This window comes from Sitophilus oryzae, unplaced genomic scaffold (genome assembly GCF_002938485.1).
Source record: "Sitophilus oryzae breed Bouriz unplaced genomic scaffold, Soryzae_2.0 scaffold_1497_pilon_pilon, whole genome shotgun sequence".
Taxonomy (NCBI): Eukaryota; Metazoa; Arthropoda; class Insecta; order Coleoptera; family Curculionidae; genus Sitophilus; species Sitophilus oryzae.
In genome coordinates, this window is record NW_022146166.1 from 958,576 (window position 1) to 983,036 (window position 24,461).

The following is a 24,461-nucleotide window of genomic DNA, read 5'->3' on the forward strand; positions in this document are numbered from 1 at the left end:
CGTTGTTTTCCCATTCTTCTTCAAGGACCAAGCGAAATTCATTTAAGGAAATTGGTGCCATTTCGAGACCTTTAACCCTTTTTACATCATGTCACAAACGAGTTTTATAAGGTACAAATCTGTCGAACATGCTCGCAAGTTCATAGTAGTATATAGTTTACAATAGTTCCTAATGCCATCTCGTCATACCTATTTACAAATAACATCAAAAAGTAATGATAATTGAAAAAATTGCAAATTTTTGGTGACAAGTTCATTTACCTCTTATAAACTCACCAAGATCTGTGTTAACATGAGCTAAAAAATAAAATGCTCAGGAGACATTGTTCTGACCGAAAAATAGTGTTCTAGGAAAATTTGCTCACGAAATTATTGCACAGGATGTTTTAAAATTAGTGTAAAAAACAAACCTTTTATTAATTCTGTTTAATAAGCCAAATACTAGAATTTATAAGAAACTAAGATTATGAATTAAAGTTGATATATTTATATACAGTTTGCTAAAAAATTCATGAAAATAATGTTTAAAATAAAATATAAACACTCTCTTTTATTACAGTTTGGGGGTTGGCACCAAATACATCTATTATCTAGATGTCTTTGGTTGGAACCTTTGGTGTTACAACAGCAAAATAAGACCAGAATAAGTTTACCAGAATATACCAAAACACTTTACTTTTGCACAGGACGCACGTTTTGATAGCATGTTAGCATCATCAGCAGATGATTAAAACCAAAGTAATATTTACAAATTGAGCGTTTATGCAGGCTCTCAGCTCTCAGTTACTAACCAAGCGTGGTTAAAATCAAAGAGTAGTTTTAATCATCTGCTGATGATACTAACATGGTTAGCGAAACGCGTGTCGGTGTATTGTGGTGGACTAGTGTCTTATTTTGCTATATTTTATTATAAAAGACTAATTAATTTGAGAGCTTTGTTGATTGTTAGGCAATTGACCTATAAAACTATTTTAACAGTATTGTCATACGCATAGTGCTCGACCGAGCGTTTATAATTAATAATGCCATTTTTGTCTTGTACTGTGGTGGAAAACCAGTAGCAAACCAGAGGCTACGGCAATTTTTAAATCTCCCGCTCGATTAACCGTTACATACACTTAGGATTAATTAAGCGTTAGAATATTAATCGCAACTATGTGTAAGTACGTATGCTGACAAATGGTCGTTTGTGAAAATGGTCAACGGAGGGGAACAGTAATAGAGCCGGCATTGTTTAAGGCTAATTGAATGGGTTTATTTACTGTTCAGTCTAAATAAAAACAGAGATTGATAGAGATTCTTTCGTTTTTTTTGCAGTAATTGGTCTATTAATTGAATTTCAAATTCATTACATTTACTGTAATAGGGAATTTTGATTAAGCACTAGTCATTAAAATCTGAAGTTATGTATATTTAACTTTTTTTCAGCTTTATGGCGTATCATTCTATTATTCCATGACATAATATTGAATAATGTTAATAATATCTATACTTTTGTGGTGGTAGCGGGCTAATTTCTGAAAAAAAAATTATTGTATTTATTAAATAATAAAAAAATATATAAATCAACGGTTTATAACAGATGTATGTCTCCCCTTGGGTATTCTCAGCATATTTCGTTCCATTGAGCGTTGTGCGACCTGGAGTTTCCTTATCATGTCCGTTTTAAGTGTCCATGACTGGTAGTCGGTCGAATGTTTTCTTAGTGATATAGTGGCATTCTAGATTTGAATATGATTGAGTTTCTTTTTCTTAAATAAGTACACCATGCTAACTTAATTATTCTTCTGTTGATTTGTAGTAGTAAAGATCCCGCGCTGTATTAGTTGTCTGAAATATACAGGGTGGTCCGAATTGTATTCCGGAAACATCGGCAGCATATTCTGCAGATAAAAATAAGTAAAAAAGTTCGTATAAGTGTATGTCCTAAAATGCTTAGTTTCGGAGGTACAGGGTGTAGAAGTTTCATTTTTATTTCGATTTTTTCCAAATAATTTATGAAGTAACGTCAATATTTGGATGAAAATTGGTGCCTGGGAGTTTTTTGATATGAGAAATTTGATTTTGATGTCAATATGACTCCTACTTGTAGAGGGCGCCACCTACATATTTTTTAACTGGTTTGAAGAGTAATAACTTTTCGTCCGTACCTGTATAAAACTACCTAGTAACAAAATATACATTTACGAAGTTTTTTACGTAAAAAATGTCTCCTGGTAAAAATCGCTACGAGTAATGGTTCTCGAGATCGATATTATCGAGGAATCAATATTATCAATACCTATCATCATTGACATAAATTAAATATATGTAGACTAAATTGTTGTTAGACTGAAATCATAAATTTGAAATGTTTTTGTGCCAAAAGTTCAACAAAAACTGTTTTATCATCATTTATTAAAAATTTCCTAAATTTATTATTTCGACCAAGAAGTAACTATCTACTCAACGTGTTTATTTTTTGTCAATATAATGACATGTATGGACTATTTTCAGTCTAAATATCTTGAGAACGGTTGATCATAGCAATTTTTACCAAGAGACATTTTTTACGTAGGGAGTCATGGAAATGTATTTTTTTTCACTCCATAATTTTATTCAGGTAGGGACGAAAAGTTATTACTCTTCAAAAGAGTTAAAACACATGTAGGTGGCGCCTTCTACAAGTAGGAGTCATATTGACATCAAAATCAAATTTCTCATGTCAAAAAACTCCCAGACACAAATTTTCACCCAAATATTGACGTTTGACGTTACTTCAGAAATTATGTGGAAAAATCGAAATAAAAACGAAACGTTTACACCCTGTATCTCCGAAATTAAGCATTTTTGTAAGGCGTATTTTATAAGGACTTTTTTTATTTTTTTAAATTATTTTTATCTGCAAGATGTGTTGCCGAAGTTTCCGGAATTGAGTTTGGACCGCCCTGTATATATTCTACTATTTCCAGTGTTGTGTTATTTTACCAACACACTTTATTGAACCATTTATCAGAGTTTGTCGGCGAATTTAACTTTTAGAAAATAGGTCATTTTTATATTTATTTTTTAACAATTCCAGAAAATTTTGCAGCTATTCCTTTACCTTTTATCGGTAATGCACCTTAGACTAGCGGTCATTAACATTACAGAATTAATCATAAGTACTGTGTTCTTCGTTGACACCAAAGTCATATTTTGTATGCGTGTACGGTAATAGCGAGCACTTGCAAGCATTAAACAATACATAATTATTATATTTATAACAAATGTTTAGCGGTTTCCCGCAAGATTTATCGTTAAATAACCGAGAAATAAGTATCTCTGATAGCAGACATAAATCAGGAAGGTTTTTATGTGAAAATCGTGAACATGATAAAACCGACCTCGCTGCAAACGTTTCGAACTCGTCTGCGATAATGGAGCAGGAAGTGCGAAATGTTGCAACAATTGAGTTCGTATGGTAAACACGTTTCTTATTGTTGCAAATTTAGGATAGAACTTTCCACTGTAATGATACATCATTTAAAAAAAAATAAAAATTAAAAAACTAGGTTTTTAAACAGCAAAATGAAACATCAGTTCAGCACAGTACGTCAAAACCACTTGGATGTGCGTTTTGCTAACCTTGTTAGCACAGTTTTTTTATTTTTTCTAAAATTTTAGAATTAATTAAAAGGTGTGACGAAAATAACTCTTCATCATTGTCATCATGTCACTTATTCCCTTGTGCAAAGTGACAAGCATAATTTTACAATCCGACGTTTTGGATTCGAGAGACCATCAACAACTTCGTCAATTTAAATGCGAACCTGGATTTCTTGACTGAATCACTATTCAATGCGATTCGTAACTACCAAATTAATTGTGGTGTGAGAGTCATAGAATACTACCATTTTGCTTTTTTAGAAAATCATCATTATTTGGAAAATTCGTAAACAGTACATACTACCGTATGACAGCGATCTTCATTTCATAGCCATCCCTGATGCTGTTTTATTATTTTTTGTGTATTTTATTGTCTATTCCCTTTTCTTTAGTTTTAACGAGTTATTACTCATCGTACAGTGTCAGGGATTTGACAAAAGCCAGTATCTAAGAGAGCTTCACAGAGGCTAGTTCTCCATCTCCAATATTAGTCGTACCAAAGTTTATGGTACGAATAGTTGTCATCTCGGTGCACTCATTGATGAGGTGTTCTGGTGTTTCCCCATTTTTCTACACAGAATCTGCATTCGCCGGTGTTTCTTAGCACCAATCTACTGAGATGTTCGTTGAGGAGGCAGTGTCCTGTTAAAAAACCCGTGACAATCCGTAGATGGTTCTTACTGAAATCAAGGAAAAACTTTGATTGTTCTCAGTCGTAGGTGCTGAGGGATTTCTTCGAGGGTCTTAGACCGTTGGAGGATTCCCATTCCAGGTTTTGTTTATACATATTATAATCATCTTAAATCGATTTTTTTACGAAGTACCGAATCATCTAAAAATGATAACATATCAGTAGACATAGAAATTAAATTTTAGTCTTAAATTAACTATGCTTAATAGCTGAAACTCTTGACATAATAGTGACAGTCTGTCGTTAGTCAGTTTGTGAACACGTTGTTAAAGCGTTAAAATCGCAATTTAAAAATATAACTGGTTGGTGGTCTATAAAATAGTTGTCTTTTTGTTTGAAAACTATTTTTATTTTTATACGGTACTTTTAACGTTTAACAAGAACTTTAAATAACTTACGATCAACTGTCATTGTCTCTGTCAAGAACTTCTCGTTGGAATTGACATTTTCGATGTAGAAGTACAATATATCTGGCTTCGTATAATAATAGATATAGTTAAAAATAGATAATGAACCAGTTTTAAATAAATATAACTAACATAAGTTTAAAAGTTAAAGAATCCAGGTCCGTACTTAACCATGTTAGCATCATCGGCAGATGATTAAAACTGGAGTTTTTATAACATGGCTAGCGAAACGCGCGTTCAGTGCAAAAGTAAAAGTGTTTTGGTGTATTATGGTGAATTATCGTTTTATTTTGCTGCTGTAACACCAAAGATTCCAACCCCCAACTGTAATATATTAATATTCTGTAGTGTGTAATCTTATATCAGACATCGTGTTACTGGACGTGATTCGCAGCTACATCATGTATTACGAAGTATCAAATATTCTGCCAACTAATGCATATTGCAGCAGTCAGTTTGAATAAATGACATATCCAATTTCGATTCATTTTCATGGCCTAAATGGTCGTTTTTTAATCTGCGATATCGCCAAATCGCAATCAAAGCCGACGTCAGTATATGCGTCGGCCGTACATGTCTCGTTGTTGCACTTTTGCCATCAGATATGATTTGCATTCTGTCCGAACATTGTTGTCGTATCGGTAATCTACAGGCGCGACAATGGTGCAGATAACGGTATGCCATAACAATCCCTATATTCAATATGCGGTTTTAAAATAACTTATTGAAAACACGAAACGAATCCTTTGAAGAATTCGCGGAAATATGTGCTTGAGTTGCTTTGGTAATAAGTGTGCACAGTTTGGACCTATTTATCTTTAACTGCGTCTTTTTCTTTTTTTAATAACGGGAGATCCAGAAAAAAATCAAAGGCTAGTTCTTTTGTTATAACACATAGAATAAAAATAGACACCATAAAATGAAAATTAATACATACGAGTATAACTGACCGTCTTGAAATAATTATTCCTATAACCTAGTTAATAATATTGGTAATCCAAAATGTGTACAAAAAAAAATAAAAAAATACACTCACCGGTACGAAAAACGGGCACCTCAAAAATGTTCATGTATTTTAAAGTTTTATATGTTGTGTTCTATATAGTGAATTAAATGATTGATGTTCTAGTCTATTAAATGTCTTTATAAATTAAAAATGAAATTTCCGATCTGTCAATTATACAAGGGAAAACAAAATGTTAATGTTTGGTAAAAGTTTGGAACACCCTGTGGAGTAACAAATCAAGGAATGTAAAAATTATTTTATCATCTTGGTGTATCTTTTCTGAATTTTTTTTTGTGATTCTCACTAGTTGTATTTCTTTTTTAGATATTCGCTTTTGAAAACGATACTAACATTTTTTCGTATTTTTTTAGATTAAAACCGTGCCTTTGCATTTGGTCCTAGTCAACAGATCTATAAAATAGTGTTTATGATTTATGTAATGTCACTGTCTTTGGAAAATCATATTACTATTATTTGTTGTGCAGTTACTCTAGCAGATACGATTTTAAGTCCAAAAGTTAATTTCTATCATGAACAATTAAAGCAGCAATAGCCGATATTCAATTACTGCAAAAACAGTAAACACTATTTTATAAGCGTATTGATGAGGACCCAAAATCAATGCTAAAATTGCTGTATATCGTTACGGTCTTATTTAAAAGCGGATATCTCCAATAAAAATAAAGATATTGAGGTGAATCAAAAAACAAACTATCGGGAAAAGATGTACCTAGATGACAAAATAATTTTTAAATTGCTTGCATTACAAAAAAGCGAAAGCCTACAGAGAAAAACATGACGGAATCTTCTACACAAACTCCAGTAAATGACAGGGGGTGGAGTGAAATAAAGCGGGCAGAAGATATAAGGAAAGAATTAAGCAGGTGTAGTGATTTGGAAGATTTAGTAACACTGATTAAAAAAGATTGACCAGAATCGTCTTTCATAAATACCAGGCCTCTAGCGGCAAATCAACAAAAAGATCAGAGTACTGCCGTAATTGTACACACTACATTAGAAAAAAGTGACAGCAAAAGACTAGGTAGAATTTAGCAACCCCAGCTAAGGAGTGCAATAGAACATGGACATTTACAAGCAGGAAATATCTTGATAACTATCAAGAAATCCAGTTTAGAAACGGATTCAGCTTTAACAGAAGAGGAAGAAAAGCACACATTATTTGCAATAGGCATAAACAAAGAAAGCACCATGGAAGACTTCGTAGTACAGTTAACCAAGAAAAGGATTGGAAAAGGAAAACGAAGCCAAAAGGTTTGGAAAGTAAAAAAAAAGAAGAATAATTTGAGTGTACTTACCATACTGCTCTAGTACTACTTTGTACTTACCACACTCGCTAGTGTCCAACTTTGACTGAAGTGCTCAATTACCTGCAACATGACAATAAAACTGCCTCCCCCAGAAGTAATTCCGAAAGGCAGTTCCTTGGGGAGATACTCAAAGCGGTTTGTGGACGTTTTTTAGGTAAGGTACCTCAACCACCCCGACAGTACCATTTACGGTCTCTGGTTTACAGATTTTTCACCCACGAAAAAAAAGAAAAACCACAAGGTGTTTCAAACGTTCACCAAAATATCAACATTTTGTTCACCAAAATATCAACATTTTGTATAATTGACAGAATGAAACTTCATTTTTAATCTAGAATGAGACAGTAAAAAGCCAAATAATTTAGTTACACATTGCTTAAAAAGGCATCAAAATCGACCCACGAGAACAAAATATATAAAACTTTAATATTCATCAAAATTTTAAGGTGCCCGTTTTTTGTGCCGGTGAGTGTATACTATTTCTATTTTTTGAATTTCCACAACACATACATATATTAAACTAGACATTTAGTGATAAAAATGTAATTCGTTTTTTTATATGGCGATAATCAATTCACATTGAAAATTTTAGTGAAAATGTCGAAAATTAAAAGCACATTGTCGTAAAGTGCCTGTATCAATCAAAGTAAGATTTAAGAAGATAATGGTCAGGTTTAATTAGAAAAAATGTTTTTCCATATCACAATGCCTGGCATCTCGAATAAAGCTTGAACCGGCTGCATTCCACTGTTTATTGAAAGATTGCAGTTGGCTTTGTACAATGCAAGCCGCCTGTGATCTCCAATTACTCGTAATCACGCGAAGACAGTTGGAAGACTATCAAGATTAACCACGAATTACTTCCTATTTTTGGAAAAAGTATAATTTCAGCCTTAATACTTTATAAGGTTGTGCCCATTTATACATAAGATGTAGAGATGAGTTTCTGTAGTTTAATTTTGCTATAAGCGCATTCATTTATCGAATAGAAGAAATTTATTTTTTTTCAAAAATAGAACTTCAATATTTGACGATAAATTAGTCATGTTGACTAGCAAATAGAATATTACCAAATAAGGAATTTTAATTATACTTATTATTGTCCCTTTTTATTACCTGCCTACGAAGTAATTAAATACGTAATAGAAAAAAACTGAACAGTAAATTGATTGTCTGTTCTGACGATGCGACGAGGGACGTATAAAATGTAATAATTTTAAAATTTACGTTACCTAGATATTACGAATTTTACTTAACACATTTACATTTTTAAAAACGAATAAAATAATGATTTTCTTTTACCAACAGGCAGCGCATATATAGTATATTTAACAACATTTTGGTTGCACGTCATCAATGGCACCAGTGCAACCAAAGTTTTGTTAAATATACTATAACATTGCAATCAGCGTTTTGTTAAAATGTTCCACTTCTTACCTGTTGCGCAGTACAGTTACTCTCGTACACAGGTCAGTAGTCAGAGCGCTAGTCTCGATTGTTTTTATGAACAAAGATTCAATGAAGCTCAGAACCTTGATACATATATAAGACAAGCGAATTAGGGTTTTCGGTACTGGAGCTGTTTTTCGGAACCGGGAATTTCGGTACCGCGCCTCTTAGGAGACGGGATTTCCCGTTTTTTTCAGTACTTTCGGTACTTACTAATTTTTGTTCAATGGTGGTGCAGTTCATCAATCAGAAAGCAAGGGATGTATTTTCAAATTAAAATGGATAAAAAATTAGGATTTTTAATGAAAATAATATCAAATTATTAAGTAATGAGTCATGAGAAAATTAACATGAACACAAGTAAAGAAAAAAGTAACTTAAATTTCACATCAAACAAGATAAACCAACTTAACTGAATTTGAGACATAAGCCCTAAAATATTGAATTAAAAATGCAAATATCTATTAAAACATAACATAATAATTATTACAGGAACTTCAAAAGTGAAAAGAAGCAAGAACAATAAAATATAGCATCATTATTTATTTAGAAGAGTTTGATTTCGACCGCTAGAAAGTATCAAAGGACTTAACAAACACGTAACAAAAAAATATTTTTTAATTATTGTTACCGAGACCCGGTTTTGTGATGCCCAAAAAGATCTGAACCCTAATTATTGGTAGTCTTAATTAGAGTTTCCAGAACCGTATTAAAATATTTTCGTTCAACGTTTGTGGAGTTCGTTAATTAACAAGCAAGGGATGGTTCTCAAAAGTAAAACTGATAGAAAATTGAGTTTCAAATGAAAATAATATCAAATTATTAAGTTATGAGAAAGTAAACATGACCACAATAAAAAAAAGAAAACACATAGGTACCTTAAAAATTACATCAAACAACATCAACCAACCTCGAAACCAACTTAACTAAATTAGAAAAAAACGAGGAAAAAAAGCTTAACATTTTCAATTAAAGATGCAAATGTCTATAAAAACATAACACAAAAAATATAACTAATACGTTCAGAAATATTATACTAAATAATAAAATAACATATTTAAACTTCAATAATTGCTAATAAACATTATAGAAACTTCAAAATAATTTTAGAACGGGGCTTTCGGTACCAGGATTTCCCGGTTCTGAACCTTAAAGCGAATATTTGTGTAGGTATTCCAGATTTCCATTAAATGATCGCGAGTCGGCAAGCTGGTTATAAAAGCACTGTGAAAATACTATTTTACTCTTCAGCTTCCATTATAAAGTTCTGTTGTGAAATCTTGTTGACAAAAATGAAATAAAAAAGATGTCGTAGGAAACAGTAAAAAAGATATTCAGAATATTCATCTTCACTTCTGTCTGCTTCCACCGCTTCTTCTTTAGACAAGTTCAGTGGCTTATTCTTTCACTTAAACTCTGCAATTTGTAGCTCAGAGTTAAATTTATTTATATTTTATATTTGTTTCCAACCCTTATTTAACTTGTTTTGGTATATAGGGTGGTGACAATTTCCATGCTCAACATTGGCATCTCAGAAACTTCGAGAGATAGGAATTCGGTTAAATGGGACCAAAGTTGCCTAATTAGAAGTTTGACTAACACCTATGAAGAAAACCCCGGTATCTTGATTAGTTTCGGATTTATGCCAAAAAAAATGAAAATAATACGTTTATTTTAAATGACAATATCTTCAGAACTATCGTATCTATTGCAACGGAAGTTGGCAGTTTTATATTTTTGACTTCGGCCAATTAAATGCCGTTTTTAGAAAATTTCTAAGCCTTCTAGATTTCGCACAACAACAGTCAAGTTTTTGGTTACTTATGGCCGCCATTTTGAATTTTTATACTATTAAACAGAGCAAAAAATAATATGTACGGTGGTATCTAATTTTTATTCATTATTATGTAAATTCACTAAAAAAATATTTTTTTTCAAATTCGCTGTCAAGATCAAGTCTGCCTTGAAAATTTCGACAGAAAGTTAATTTTTGTTTACACTATTAAGTGTCAAATCTGGACACAAAAATTTATAATAGATAGTGTAAAGTGTATTAACTATCAACAATAAGTTTACAAGTGAGGATACACGAGATATTATGTATGATGTTTACTTAAAAAATAGGCTGTACTTAAACTGCCGTTAAACGGTAGTTTACTAAAATACCGTTCATAGGTATGACGTCGTTGATGTGACGCACTTCACGGCTTTATGAAATATATAAATTTTATAAGGACTAACCAACGCTATCCACCCCACCAAATAACCAACTTAACCAACGCAACTAACCTCGACACTGATAAAAAAATATAATAAGCAAATATAAATTAGTAAAAATCAACCAACCCCACCAAATAACCAACTAACCAATGAATTAACACCCTCCAAATAACCACGCTAACCAACCCGCCAAATAACTAAACCAATCCAAATAAAAAGAGTGAAACCAATGCAATAAGATCATCAAATATAAAAAAGTCTTGGTCGGCGTGAGATTTGAACCCGGACCATTCGCTTACGAAGCGATAGCCTCAGCCACTGACCCACAGGTGCTCTTGCAAAAAGTTTAAGGCTAGGCATTACTTTCCGCCGACATCACAACGAACGACGTCACAATATCTATTAGCGGCATTTTAGTAGGCTACCGTTTAACGGCTGTTTAAGTACATCGTAAAAAATAATAGAAATTCCGATATAGCATGCCCAATTTATGAAACATTGTATCTTGAAAGGACACAGTCTCATCGTACTATTTTCGCAAGGATTTCAAGAAATTTAGCAGTTGCTGGTAGCTTTAAAAAACAAGAGGGCAATATTTTAAAAGGCCCAATGATATTAATATGCCAGCTCAGATTGAAATAAGTCCGGAAAGTTCTAGCCGCAAAATAAGTCGTGAGTGTTGTATAAGCAATTGTTATGTAGGGAAAATTATCAAAAAACGTAAATATCGAAATTTAAATGTGTACCAAATTTACATTTTTTTACAAGCTGGTGATCACAAGAGAATATTACAATTTTGCAAATGGTTTCGGGAAAGTGTTCAAGAAATCCCCCTTTAGAATAATAGAAAAATATTATAGACGGATGAATCTTTATTTACAAATTCTGGTACGTTTAAAAGAAAAAAAATTGACATTATTATGCAAAAGAAAATCGTCATTCAATTAGAGAAACCAGACCACAAATAATCTGATTTGGTGCTATACTGATATCGTTTGAACAAAGTTCAAAGGATATGAGACAGACATTTTAATACAATTCCTTGTATTGACCTGTATAGAATTCTACTATACAATTTTTGTGCGTCCAGATTTGACACTTAATAGAATAAACAAAAAATAACTTGCTTATATATAAAGTGTAAATTGGATTTCCAAGGCAGACTTGATCTTGTGAGCGAATTTTTAAAAAATCTATTTTTTAGTGAATTTACATAATAATGAATAAAAATTAGATACCACCGTATAGATTATATTTTGCTCTGTCTAATAGTATAAAAATTCAAAATGGCGGGCATAAGAAAACAAAAACTTGGCTGTTGTTGTGCGAAATCTAGAAGGCTTAGAAATTTTCTGAAAACGGCATTTAACTGGCCGAGGTCAAAAATATAAAACTATCAACTTACATTGCAATAGATACAATAGTTTTGAAGATATTGTCATTTAAAATAAACGTATTATTTTCATTTCTTTGACATAAATCCCAAACTAATCAAGATACCGGAGTTTTCTTCATAGGTGTGTGTCAAACTTCTAATTATGCAACTTTTGTCCCATTTAACCGACTTCATATCTTTTGTAGTTTCTGAGATGCCATTGTTGAGCATCGAAATTGTTACCATCCTGTATATGGCCTTTTTTACAATTTCATAGGATTGAGTAATGGCTATAATATTCTCTAATGAACTCCAAAATAATCAATTTTGACTTTATTAGTGCTAAATAATTATTTGTTATCTTATTCCATAACTATTGTTCACTATCAAACATCTAACAAAAAACTCAATCAAGTGGTCTATCTCCTCTCATCGATGTCTATATTTTGCGAGATATTTTGTATATAGTCTGCCAAGCCAGAAACATTAAAATGACACAATAATTTTTGTCCGTCATATTAATTCATAGGTAAATTGAATGTTTTGTCATTTCTTGGATAGGTCTGTTGAAATTCCTTTTCGTTGAACAGACTCTCTATTCATTGATTTAATTAGCTAAGTTCCGATTACTTCAAAGAACTGTTCCAAAAGTTGAAGAAATGAAACTGCCATACTTAAGAAATTAAAAAACTTGAAACTTAACTTTTCCCATCAACATGATTTTTAAGTCGGAAATTTTATTTTTAACTGGTAATAATAATTATAGAATATACATTTAATGGCATTATGCCATAAAAAGAGAACAATGAAACGTACTAAAATACAAATTGCTGCCTACGGTAAGAAATTTACGTAATAATTATTATAATTATTATTTACTACAGAACCGACTGTGGTCTATACGGTTACTGCTTCATTAATTTAATTTAGAAATAACGCTTCAGGGTATTTTTCGAAAAGCTGCCCATAAACGTTAGGTTTATATCTTTATTTAACGCAGGTGGGTGTGAATCCAGCTCTTTAATTAACTCTAATTGAAAACGAAATTTTATTGACGATGTTGTGTAATATTTGATAACTATTATTATTCTTCATTGACCTTTTAAATTAAATGGGTATTTATAGACACGGATAATGCCTAAAAGGATTAGTGAGTCATCAAATAATGATATTATCCCAATTTTATGTAAAATTTACCGATTTTCTCAGATATGCGCGCTCTTATATTTGATACCAATTAAACTTTAGTTACGTAATCGAGGGCGCGACTTTTAAATTCATTGTGGTCAACCAGGGTCATATTCGGCGCCGGGCTGACTAACTGGAATTTAAATTTCCCTCTGGGGATTCAGGTGGTAGCTCTGCTGTAAAAAATGTCAAGTTGCCACATTTATTTATTTATTTCCTGACATTGTCATTCGTTTTGATAATTGAGTTTTGTATTACGAGTTTTTGGTTTAAATGAATTGTGTTGTGGTATTTTAAGCTTAAAAAAATTTACTAGCGGACTTTGCAGTCGAACATTGTTCTTTTTAGAACCTGTTTGAGTGCGAAGTGTACAAGATAGCTTAATAGCTCTAAAAACTGATCGCAACTTTATTAGAATAATTTGAAAGGGAAAGCGGTAATTAATTTATTTTTGTTTCCTAAAATATTTTGACTAAAAGAAAATATGTAAAAGTGGGCAACGCTGTACCGGTCAAGCTTAATCAAACGACTAAAAGTTTATTTGATATAAACTATACATATGGCTCTTTCAACGGTAAATCTTTATGAAAGACACCTACTCATTTTTTGCAGTATATTTTACTATTGAAAGAGAAAATTCTATATAGGATATGCACCTTTATAAAGAATATGTATAAAACATTTAAAAATACTTGAATTGAAATGCATACAGAAATATAGAAAGCAAATGTCAACTGTCAAATTGATTGATCTCATTCCTATGTTATGGTATAGATGACTGATGTTGTGGTATAGTTGATCGAATGTGACTCATTCATCTGTACCACAAGATTGTCAAAATAACAAAAACACTCTCTTCGCTGTTAGGTTTGTTATCACAGTTATATAGATTAAGAAAACTATGTTTTAAGCAAAATCTCAAATTTTCCTTTTTTAATTTACAGGTCCAGCGCCGGATCCAGAATCCCCTGCGATTCCAACTCTTTGGAAGGAGATAAGCCTCGATCTGCCCACCAGGTCCATCCGGTGCTCGACGCGCGCCACCTGGTGGGCTACGAGAAAACTGAGCGCGCAGATACTCCACCCCCGCCGCCGCCGCAAAGGTAATTGATTTTCTCTAGACTTTTTTTCTAAATGATTTTTTTTTCGGAATTTTATATTGCTAAAAGCTATAATGATGGTGACCTTTTTACCTTTGTAATAAAATATAGTGAAATGTTTTCTCGTTATTAGTCGCGCAAAAAAACGGCGTCCAGTTGGCTTTGAAATGACGATCAATGACATTCCCCATATAATTTTACATTTTAAATGACAGCGATCTTCATTCCATTGCCATCCCTGACGACTTTTTTTCGATCATATATATACAATATATTATAAATACATACGTGATATCAACATCAAACCAGTTGTGAACGAGCTTTGAGTGTGAGTCTGTCTATGAAATAATATATTATACGATCGAAAAAAAAACGGCGTCAAAGACGGGTGTGGAATGACAATCGATGATAATTTTGGCGAGGTCAAACCTCAAGACGTCATTACTTGGCCGGTACTCTTCTTTATTTTTTAGTGGCGCTTACTGCCAGGTGGCCTTGAAGGTTATAATATATTTTTGTTTTGAGTAAACATTAGTTTTAAATGGTGTACTTTTAAATTCGAGAAAAAATATTTTTTTGGCATTAGATAACCAAACCAAACCTTTTTAAATCTTTCTATAATTGGTCTTAATTTTGGCAAGTTTTATGTCAGTTTTTAATAAATGACGTCTATAGATTTACCTCGCCAAAATTATCATTGACTATTCATTCCCCAGCCGTCTTTGATTCCGTTTTTTTCGATCATGGTAGTTCTGATTATATAAACATTATGTATTTTGCTCGGTTAAAAAAATATTAAAACATAGATTTTGATGTGTAATTATATATAGAATTCTCAATGTTTTAAAATATAGGTAGCCCGAATAGAGCTGAGAAGCTTAAATTATATTAAAAATATCAGATTCAATCTCTTTCGAATTTGAGTATTTCCAAAAATCGAAAACGATGTATGCGAAAAATTGTATTGAAAAATATGTCTAAGAGTTTAAAATTGTCAATTATTATTTTAGTGAAGGTTTGCATAATTCTTTTGTATATGATTGACCGTTTCTAACTAGTGCCATGAGCCACGATATGATCTAGAGAAAATATTAAATTTGTTTTGTACAATTCTTTTGGATTCTCTGTATTATTAGAATAATATTTAAGTGTTTATGTTTTTCTAACATACATAAATATGCGTTAACAATATTTTCTGAAATGTATTTTAGTTTTCGTTTATCATCATAGAAATATATAAAAATTAAAGGTTGTTAAAATCGTTCTAAGGGGAATTGCATGTTATTATTATCACTCCATTTTTCTACACAGCATTATGTCAAGTTTGTAGTTTTAAAATTCTCTGTTACAATAGTATCTTGTAAGTACAATAACGGTTTTGAGAAGACTTTTATGGTTTGGTTTTAAATCCCGAATCTAGTTACTTTCTAAATACATATATTTAATAACAATTTGCTTTATTGAAGCGATATTCACAATTATTTTTTTGTTGTTTACTAAAGAAGTAGTAAACAATATTTCATAAGCTTTTGTGCTATTGTGCTGTAGTATACCTATACAATAATGTAAGTGTTTGGTAGTTTTTACCTTTTTTAACTTTATAATTATAAAAAGATTGCTAAAATTTACATATTTTAGTCACAGCTAAATATAGCTTCCTTCCATCCTAGCTATCTTGTATCGACTTGTAATCTGGATATAAGACTTTCCCGATCAATAACCCAGTTTTCTCTATTTGTAGGTGTCTCCCTCTGGCGCCGAACATTTGCGTCGAGGCCGGTCGAATCCAGTTCGTAAAACACGAAGACGAATCCACAGCGCCCCCTGCGAACGGCACGGTAAACACGGGAAGGGTGACTGTAACGAGAGGGTTGCAAACCGAAGGAGATGAATTCTTGCACGTTCAGGTAGGTGGCGGTGCATGTTTAAAATTTGTATTATTTGTTAAGGCGAATTTATACTGAACGTTTACCACAATTACCACTAATTTCAGACACAAAAGTATGTTTTCAGTTTCGAAAACAAACTCAAAACTCAAATTCCACCATCGACCTGAAATCGCTTTTTATTGTTTTGAATATGTTTCCTGTAATTTCAACCAGATGAACAGTTTTCATCATGCATTATACTATTGACGATTTATTTATTACGTTTGATTTTTTATAGTCCAAAGTATTGAGTGTAAAAAGCAAATGCGGAGGAGATCAAGGTACTGCAAAGGTTCATTTTTAAAACCACGATTATGGAATATGGTAAAACCATGACCAGCTTGATAAATGATGACAAATAAATAGAGTCCATACATAGAATAGATAACTAAGATGATCTTTTCATAATCTTATAAGAACGTCCAGTAATGAATTTGGAAACTAAATTTGTTAATTGTTGATTAGTGTAATATAGTTATTGTGTATTATAAATAATTGAAGCGTGCCATATGCATAACGTTGTAAGTGCCACTTTTTCACAAATGCGGATTATATGCTAAATAGATAGTATGTGCCATGCTTTACTTGCACAATAAAATTTATATCGATGGCGCTTTGTCCAGCGGCGATGTAAGGAATTACATATCAAAACGTAGTAAGTGCCAACGAACAGCTGCTTATTTATCATAACCTAGCAAAGCTTTTTAAGCGGTGTTCGGGTGTACTGTTTTCGATAAAAAAATGGATATTCCTGAAGAAATACGTGCCAAAAAAAGAAAATTTACTGGGAATGTAAGAGAAGATGTAAAACGCAATAAAAACTCTGGAAGTCCATACCAAACTCTAAAACAAAAAAGCGACCAATACCCGGCAAACGCTTTTGTGAACAGGTAAGTAAAAACCACAGTTTTATTCTTTTTCAGATCCTGAAGAGAACTGATATATTTTATTAAAATATTCTTTTAGGTGAAGTGCAGCTGTCAGTACTCTTGTAAGCTAATTACTGTTGCTGCAAGAAAAGAGTGTTTGAGCAGTTTTGGAAATTGGCAGATTATAATGAGCAGCAGAACTTTTTTACGTTCCCTTATTCGACCTACTTTTAATCAAACGTAGAAGACATGGAAATTACGATAATCCCAACCAGAGCAGACGACAACACTCTTTTAAATATTTTCTACCACTTCCAGGAGAATCCGAAGTTCAGGTATGTAAAAGTACCTTGTGTTTAACTTTGGCTATTACACAAAGAAGATTGGAGATACTTAGTCAGCGAATACTCTCCTCCGGCATATCTGTTCCAAGACAAACGAGGTGGTAAACGTCCTGCTAGAAACAACACCCTATGGAAACAAAAAATTATTGATTTTATTGCGTCAATTCTAGCAGAGAAAGCCATTACAGTCGAGAAAAAGTTACAAACCGGAGATACCTTTCTGAAGATTTGAATGTACGTAAGCTATATAATGCCTTTCTTGAAAAGCATCGGCTTGATGGAACAAAGCCCCCAGTCTCCCCGACAATGGTTTAATGAAATTTTTAAGAAAGAATTCAGTTTAGCCTTCGGAGCCCCAAGAGTGGACACCTGTCCTACTTGCGACCAGTACAAAATTTCAATAGCTGCTAGTAAGACTCCCGTAGAAAAAAAGAATTCGAACTAAAAGCGCGATTTACATCAACGTAAAGCAGAGAGCGCTCAAAAATGATGTCACAAAACATAGTAGATTGCAAAAGTCCTCAGTCTGATGTATGTGTGCTGTCTTATGATTTACAAAAGCAGCTATATATTCCAGCATTGACTCATACTCAGATGTACTATAGTCGGCAGTTTACTTGTATTAATCTGGGAATACATTTTGAAGATGAAGGGAAAGGTTTTATGTACCTGTGGGATGAAACAGCTGGAAAACGAGGATGTAACGAAATCGGTAGTTGTTTGTATGATTACGTTACAACTCAGCTTAATACTACAAAGCGAAAATTGGTCCTATGGTCCGATAACTGCGGAGGGCAGAATAAGAACCAGGGTATTTTGGCTGTCTATATTACCCTGGTAGCCAAAGGGTACTTCGACGAGATAGTGCACAAATTTCCGCAAAGTGGCCACATTCCTATCATGTGATCGGGACTTTGGCTGCATAGAAAAAGCCAAAAAAGTCTTAAGCCTGAAGTACCTATGGATTTGGTGCGTATAATGGCAAGTGCTCGTTTGAAAAATCCATTTGTAATTAAATGCACCACTAGATTTTTTAACTGGATGGAAATTGCAAAAACTACCCTAGTAACCTCCACCCTGGGCATCTCGCAAGCTGTTATGCTGAAATATCTAAGGACAACTTAGGGCAAATTGAAGTTAAAACGTCGTACTCGGACGTCGCACCATGGCGCAAAGTGGGTGTGTTTAAACCAAAGGTTACATCACAAAATTTTGAAAATTTAAACATTGAACTGGTGGAACAGGCACCCGTAAATGGAACAAAGAAAAATTAAAGAAATTAGGAGTATGATCCGTTTATATCACCCGCAAATCAAGACTTTTATCAAAATCTGGTGGAGAGTCAGGAGGCCCTACAAAATGAATAAAAATAAGTTTCAACTTATAGGTTTATAAGAACCTCTTTTGTATTAGCATTATATTATTAACATTGTATTTCACAAACTGTTTTGTATATTAGTAAAGGCGTTAGAAAAACAATACGTGTTGATCTTTTGTTTAAAACGTGATTTTAATCCATTATACATGTGCAACTTTATTGGCACATACTACGTTTTGATAATTAGCGGCCAATAACAAATTTATTACCAATGTTTTCATTAAAGTATGTGTTTTATTACTTGCCTATATCTAAAATGATGTCAGTAATAGCCACAAATATTTTGTATTTCTTAGTAAGGTAAAACAAAACATAATAATGCGCCTCCTGTAAAATTTATAAAATTGCACATACCACTTTTTGCATATGGCACGCTTCAATTATGTGTAACAACTCAAAAACTTCAAAATGTTCCTCATTCTGGAAACCGCAGTTCCTGTTTCATTGAAAACGTCGTGCCGTGTTGTCCGTTTGGTGGAACATGGTTTGGTGCCTTTATTGACAAGACCCTAAAAATAATACTCAATCTAACTCTAGAACATTTTTCTACTCTACATATTATTATGAAGTTAAAAGATAGGTACAGGTATTTAATACATTAAGGTAGAACCATACTTCAGTAAGAGTGAACAAAATTGAAATTTGTACATTTATTAGTTTTATATTGTGTCGTATGTTGTTTATTGAATAATTAATTAAAAAAGGTAATATATTACTAGAAGCCATAGATTACTAAGATCTACAGATCCTGAGTGATACATTTAATTAATGCCTCTTTTATTATTGTTAGTAGCTATCAGTTCTTTCATTATAATTTTGCCATTTTAAAATATCTTTGTTTCTTATGTCCTATGTTTCTATTAGTCCCATTAGTGTTAACAAATCCTAGAGATACAAAAATGTCTTTTTTCACATTTGACATATGAAAGCCATTTTTTGGCATAATATATTAACGTTTTCACACTATTACATGTATATCATAATCACTTTTTTTCTTTGATTTGGTTCGGTATTCTTTGGTTTTGATCGGGTCTATTGGGCTTTAAGTCTGATTAAAAAAAAAAGATTGTTTGAATTCATGAATTCTTAAAATAATCTTTATTGAACAGATTCTTCCTATGAATGATAATACTAATATAAATTGACATTATTAAATTAAAATAATTATTATGTTCATAATGTAGGTATATCGATTTTAAGAAATATACCAGAAAATAAATCAGTAGAGATGGCTGAACAGGAAATCGCTTATCAGATTACCGAAGCCTAACGAAATGCGCATATTCGTTGATTAAATTATGATTTTTCTTTTAACGGGAAAGTCGAACCGTATTTTACCGGTAGCCAGCCATTAATTTTCTTTGATTGATCGGCCTTTCGAAACCGTGTGTATTTTTTTGACTGTATTTTTCTCATGAGCGGAAACGTACGTAGGGATTCAGAAATATCGATTTAAATATTCTAATTTGAAATCCGTGTTGATCCCGCAATCGGATTTCGGAGATATACGAAATAGTAAAATAGAGATTTATCTTATGTGTATTGAGTAGTAGATATAGGTAGAATCTCACGGAAATATAACATATGATATGATTTTACTTCATGATGTCAATAGTATTTTGAGGTTTATTGTATATATTTTGGGAAAGTATTGTTGTTTCTCCACTGAAATAGTAATTAAAAAATAAAGTTAGTATTTTTGTAATTGTCGGTGCTTTAGAATCCAAATGGAAACCAGCTTCGTAGGTGCAACTTACTAGTAAAGCTGAATTCTCACTATAACCGGCACATACGTCATATTTTAAGTAAATTGATCATTTATGAAATTCACTTAAAATTAACTAATTATTGTATATTTTTTCTTGCATTTTTACTTATACTTACTACTTTTCAAAGGTTAGATGTAAAAGAAATTTAGATACGTCAATTTGACTTAGCTAATTCAGTAGGTTATCGGATGTTTGTGTTAATTAATAATTATTATAACTTATTTATTTTTATTAGAATTATACAGGGTCGCTGTTATGTATGGAAACGGTCGACTATTAGGTAAAATATAGGAGGTGCGGCAAAAAGTTAAATATTAAAGTTTTATAAATATCTATTAGCGGGCAATAAATTTAAGTATACAGGGTCGGTCATAAAGTCGTGGCACATCAAAGTTTCATTTTTTTAAATGGAACCCCCTGTATATTATTGCATATTTCGGTTCTTTCTTCAATTCTAAGCAAAAATCGAAATACACACAATGTACCCCAACCCAACCGTTTCCGAGTTATTGACTTTTGAAAATATCACTTAAATAATTTAATTTAATTAATTTCGATATATTCAGTTTCATTTAAATAAATAAATAAATAAATGCCTTTATTGTCAAAAATTTTTTCAATTTGTAGAATAAATTGAAAAATCTCATTTTATACATTACATATTCAGCATACGCAGACCTTTAAAAACCTATTTACGACTTTACTGTAAAATTAATAGGGGAGCCAATATTTGGACAGTTCAAAATTTACCTGGAATTTCCTATGTTTCCAACGATATATTAGAGCACGCTTCATGCATGAATAGATTAACAGCATTATACCCTTTTTTTAATATTATTATTCGAAATTTATTATGGTTTTTGCTTTGTTAAACTCTATATTTTATGGACTGGTTAGGTTTAGTGCCCCATGAATGTTGACAAATTTTAATTGATTCCAAAAATTGATATTCTTAAATTTTCGCTTAGCTTGAATCACCTTGTACAGTTTGCATTCCGCCATGACCAGAAACCTTAAAAGATAATAACTATAGATAGGCTTGTGTACTCGGTACGTCGCATTCAATTGTTGCCGTCGTTTCAATCTAAGCCTCTCTCCTGGAGATAATGGATTAACTCGACAATAATTAACTAATTGTATTAATTCAGATTCTGCGTTGGAAACAACAGCAATGCGGAAACGGTCGCTGACGTAAAAGCACCGATTTATTATCTCATAAAGAGGAGCAAAGACAGAGCAAGTCGCACTAGTGTTTACGTCAGGCTTAAGCCCTAGTAACTCTTTGGAGAGAAACTCCTTCTAAGAGCGCGGTTTCAGAGAGTTGTTACTGTTAAATTATGATTTTTTGTCGTCCCCCCCATCCGTCTACGCTTATTAATCGTCCAGATCTCCCGGAGATCGGAGACTTAATTACCGGTAATTAATGTTTAAGTTCATGGGCGGGTGTACTTTTCTTTGATGATTTGTATTAGGTAATTTATTATTTCATTTTAATAGTGGGGTCGGATAGCTCTGAAAATCATAAAAATATTTCAGTTCTGGCGGCGAACTTGTATTTTTGGATATGGATAGTACATATACATCAAAAAACGCCCCAAACCCCAAAATTTTGGGGCTCCCCACCACCGGTATGACGTCATTAAAGCGGGGGTCAAAAAAAGGCTTTTATGCATATAAATACTTTTTTTTCTTTGTAAAAAACCATTTTAATTTTACTTTTTGTACTAAAACAACTTATTTGAAAATAATTTCAACTGTTTTTAATTATATGGCGGCCATCTTGTTATATCAATGTCAAAATTTTGACATTTTATCTGAAATTTCGTGTTTGATATCAATTTATAAATTTTTTGGGGTCGACAAATTTAGTGATGATTAAAATTTTAACACGATACATCTACAACTAGATGCTACCCCAAACAACCCCTCAAAATTTATCTTTTATACATCCCTTCTCCAACACCCAGGGGAGTGTTGGAGAAGTTGGGATGCACCAACCTTTATACTAAAATATAAACTTCTATTTATGTTCATAATATTTTATTTCATCAAACGTATGAATAAAAACGACTTGAAAATTAAAAATAAGTTAACATTCTAAATAAAAATAACATTTTAATAAAATAAGTTAATACACTCTATTAATCGTTTTCAGAACAATGTCCTTCACATGCACACAGCTGTGTACACCGACGACCGTTTTTTACACATTTACATGCTGAACACCGTTGTTTGCAGCTACAAGCGATTAGTTCCTCACAGCTATTCACAACATCTGGAATGGTAGACTACAATGGCTGAAATCCGTCGTTAGTTTTTTGCCATCCCCAATTATCAGGCAATGGAGCTTGAAAGTCTTTTTCCAAGCAGTTGTTCCATATAAGGGCTTGTAGACTGGCTCGCCAAGTGGCTCGCTTGATATGTTGCATCAAAGCATTTTGCTTTGGAGGTATATTCTCAATTACCCTATTTTTTATGAAAAGGAAACGTCTACACTCGTTAATAGTACTCAAGGGTAATGTCGCATCATATAATAGAACCACAACTCTTTCCATAGTACGCAAAATATCTTCATCTGGATCTCTTCCCATAAGCAGTTTTTCAAAAGCCGAATTAACATTAGGATCTGCTATCCAAACCTTCCAAGCTCCTGTCTTGCCCACCCCACAGAATGATGACACAGTATCGCAACCTGTTATAGAATGAAATATTGGTAGATATCTGTAAGTCTTCTGTGAAAGCTGGGAACATAAGCCATGAATGCTATTAATCTTTGATGTTTCCCAGTTCCAAAATTGAATTTTTACGAGTAGATGAAAACAAACAGCAGTTATTTAGCTTTTTGGCAAAACAGCTAACAAGCGAAACTTTTATTGGAAAAACAATAGTTTGTACGCTCGAAGAAGATCAGTAATATCTTCTTCAGCAGAATTGGATCTTTCAGATATTTTGCCATCGTGGCATGAAGAAGCAGCCTTCGCCTTCTTCTGCATGCTAAACATGCAGTCGATAATGGCCACAACTGCGTCACCATTTGAACGGTGGATTCAGATGTTGTTGTCATTGCAGTGTCAACATTTTTTAAAATTAAAAACATTCAACAACTCTGGATTGATTTTGGAACTGTGAAACATCAAAGATTAATTAGCATCCATTGCTTATGTTCCCAGCTTTCACAGGAGACTTGCAGATATCTACCAATATTTCATTCTATAACAGGTTGCGATACTGTGTCATCGTTCTGTGGGGTGGGCAAGAAAGGAGATTCGAAGGTTTGGATAGCAGATCCTAATGTTAATTCGGCTTTTGAACAACTGCTTATGGGAAGAGATCCAGATGAAGATATTTTGCGTACTATGGAAAGATTTGTGGTTCTATTATATGATGCGACATCACCCTTGAGTACTGTTAACCAGTGTAGACGCTTCCTGTTCATAAAAAATAGGGCAATTGAGAATATACCTCCAACGCAAAATGCCTTGATACAACATATCAAGCGAGCCAGTCTACAAGCCCTTATATGGAACAACTGCTTGGAAAAAGACTTTCAAGCTCCATTGCCTGATAATTGGGGATGGCAAAAAACTAACGACGGATTTCAGCCATTGTAGTCTACCATCCCAGATGTTGTAAGAAGCTTGAATTTGTGTTGGGGAAGGGATGTATAAAAGACAAATTTTGAGGGGTTGTTTGGGGTAACATCTAGTTGTAGATGTATCGTATTAACATTTTAATATCATCACTAAATTTGTCGACCCCAAAAACCTATAAATTGATATCAA

General features: G+C 32.7%; 1 protein-coding gene across 1 annotated transcript in view; it reads left to right on the top strand.

Moving 5' to 3' along the window:
- The window catches only part of LOC115877689, a 148,873-nt gene that overhangs the window by 18,131 nt on the left and 106,281 nt on the right, over window positions 1–24,461 (top strand). The window contains exons 2-3 of the mRNA XM_030893956.1: window positions 14,236–14,394; window positions 16,133–16,298. Coding sequence (XP_030749816.1) covers window positions 14,236–14,394; window positions 16,133–16,298 — 325 coding nt within the window. The remainder of the gene's footprint in view (window positions 1–14,235; window positions 14,395–16,132; window positions 16,299–24,461) is intronic.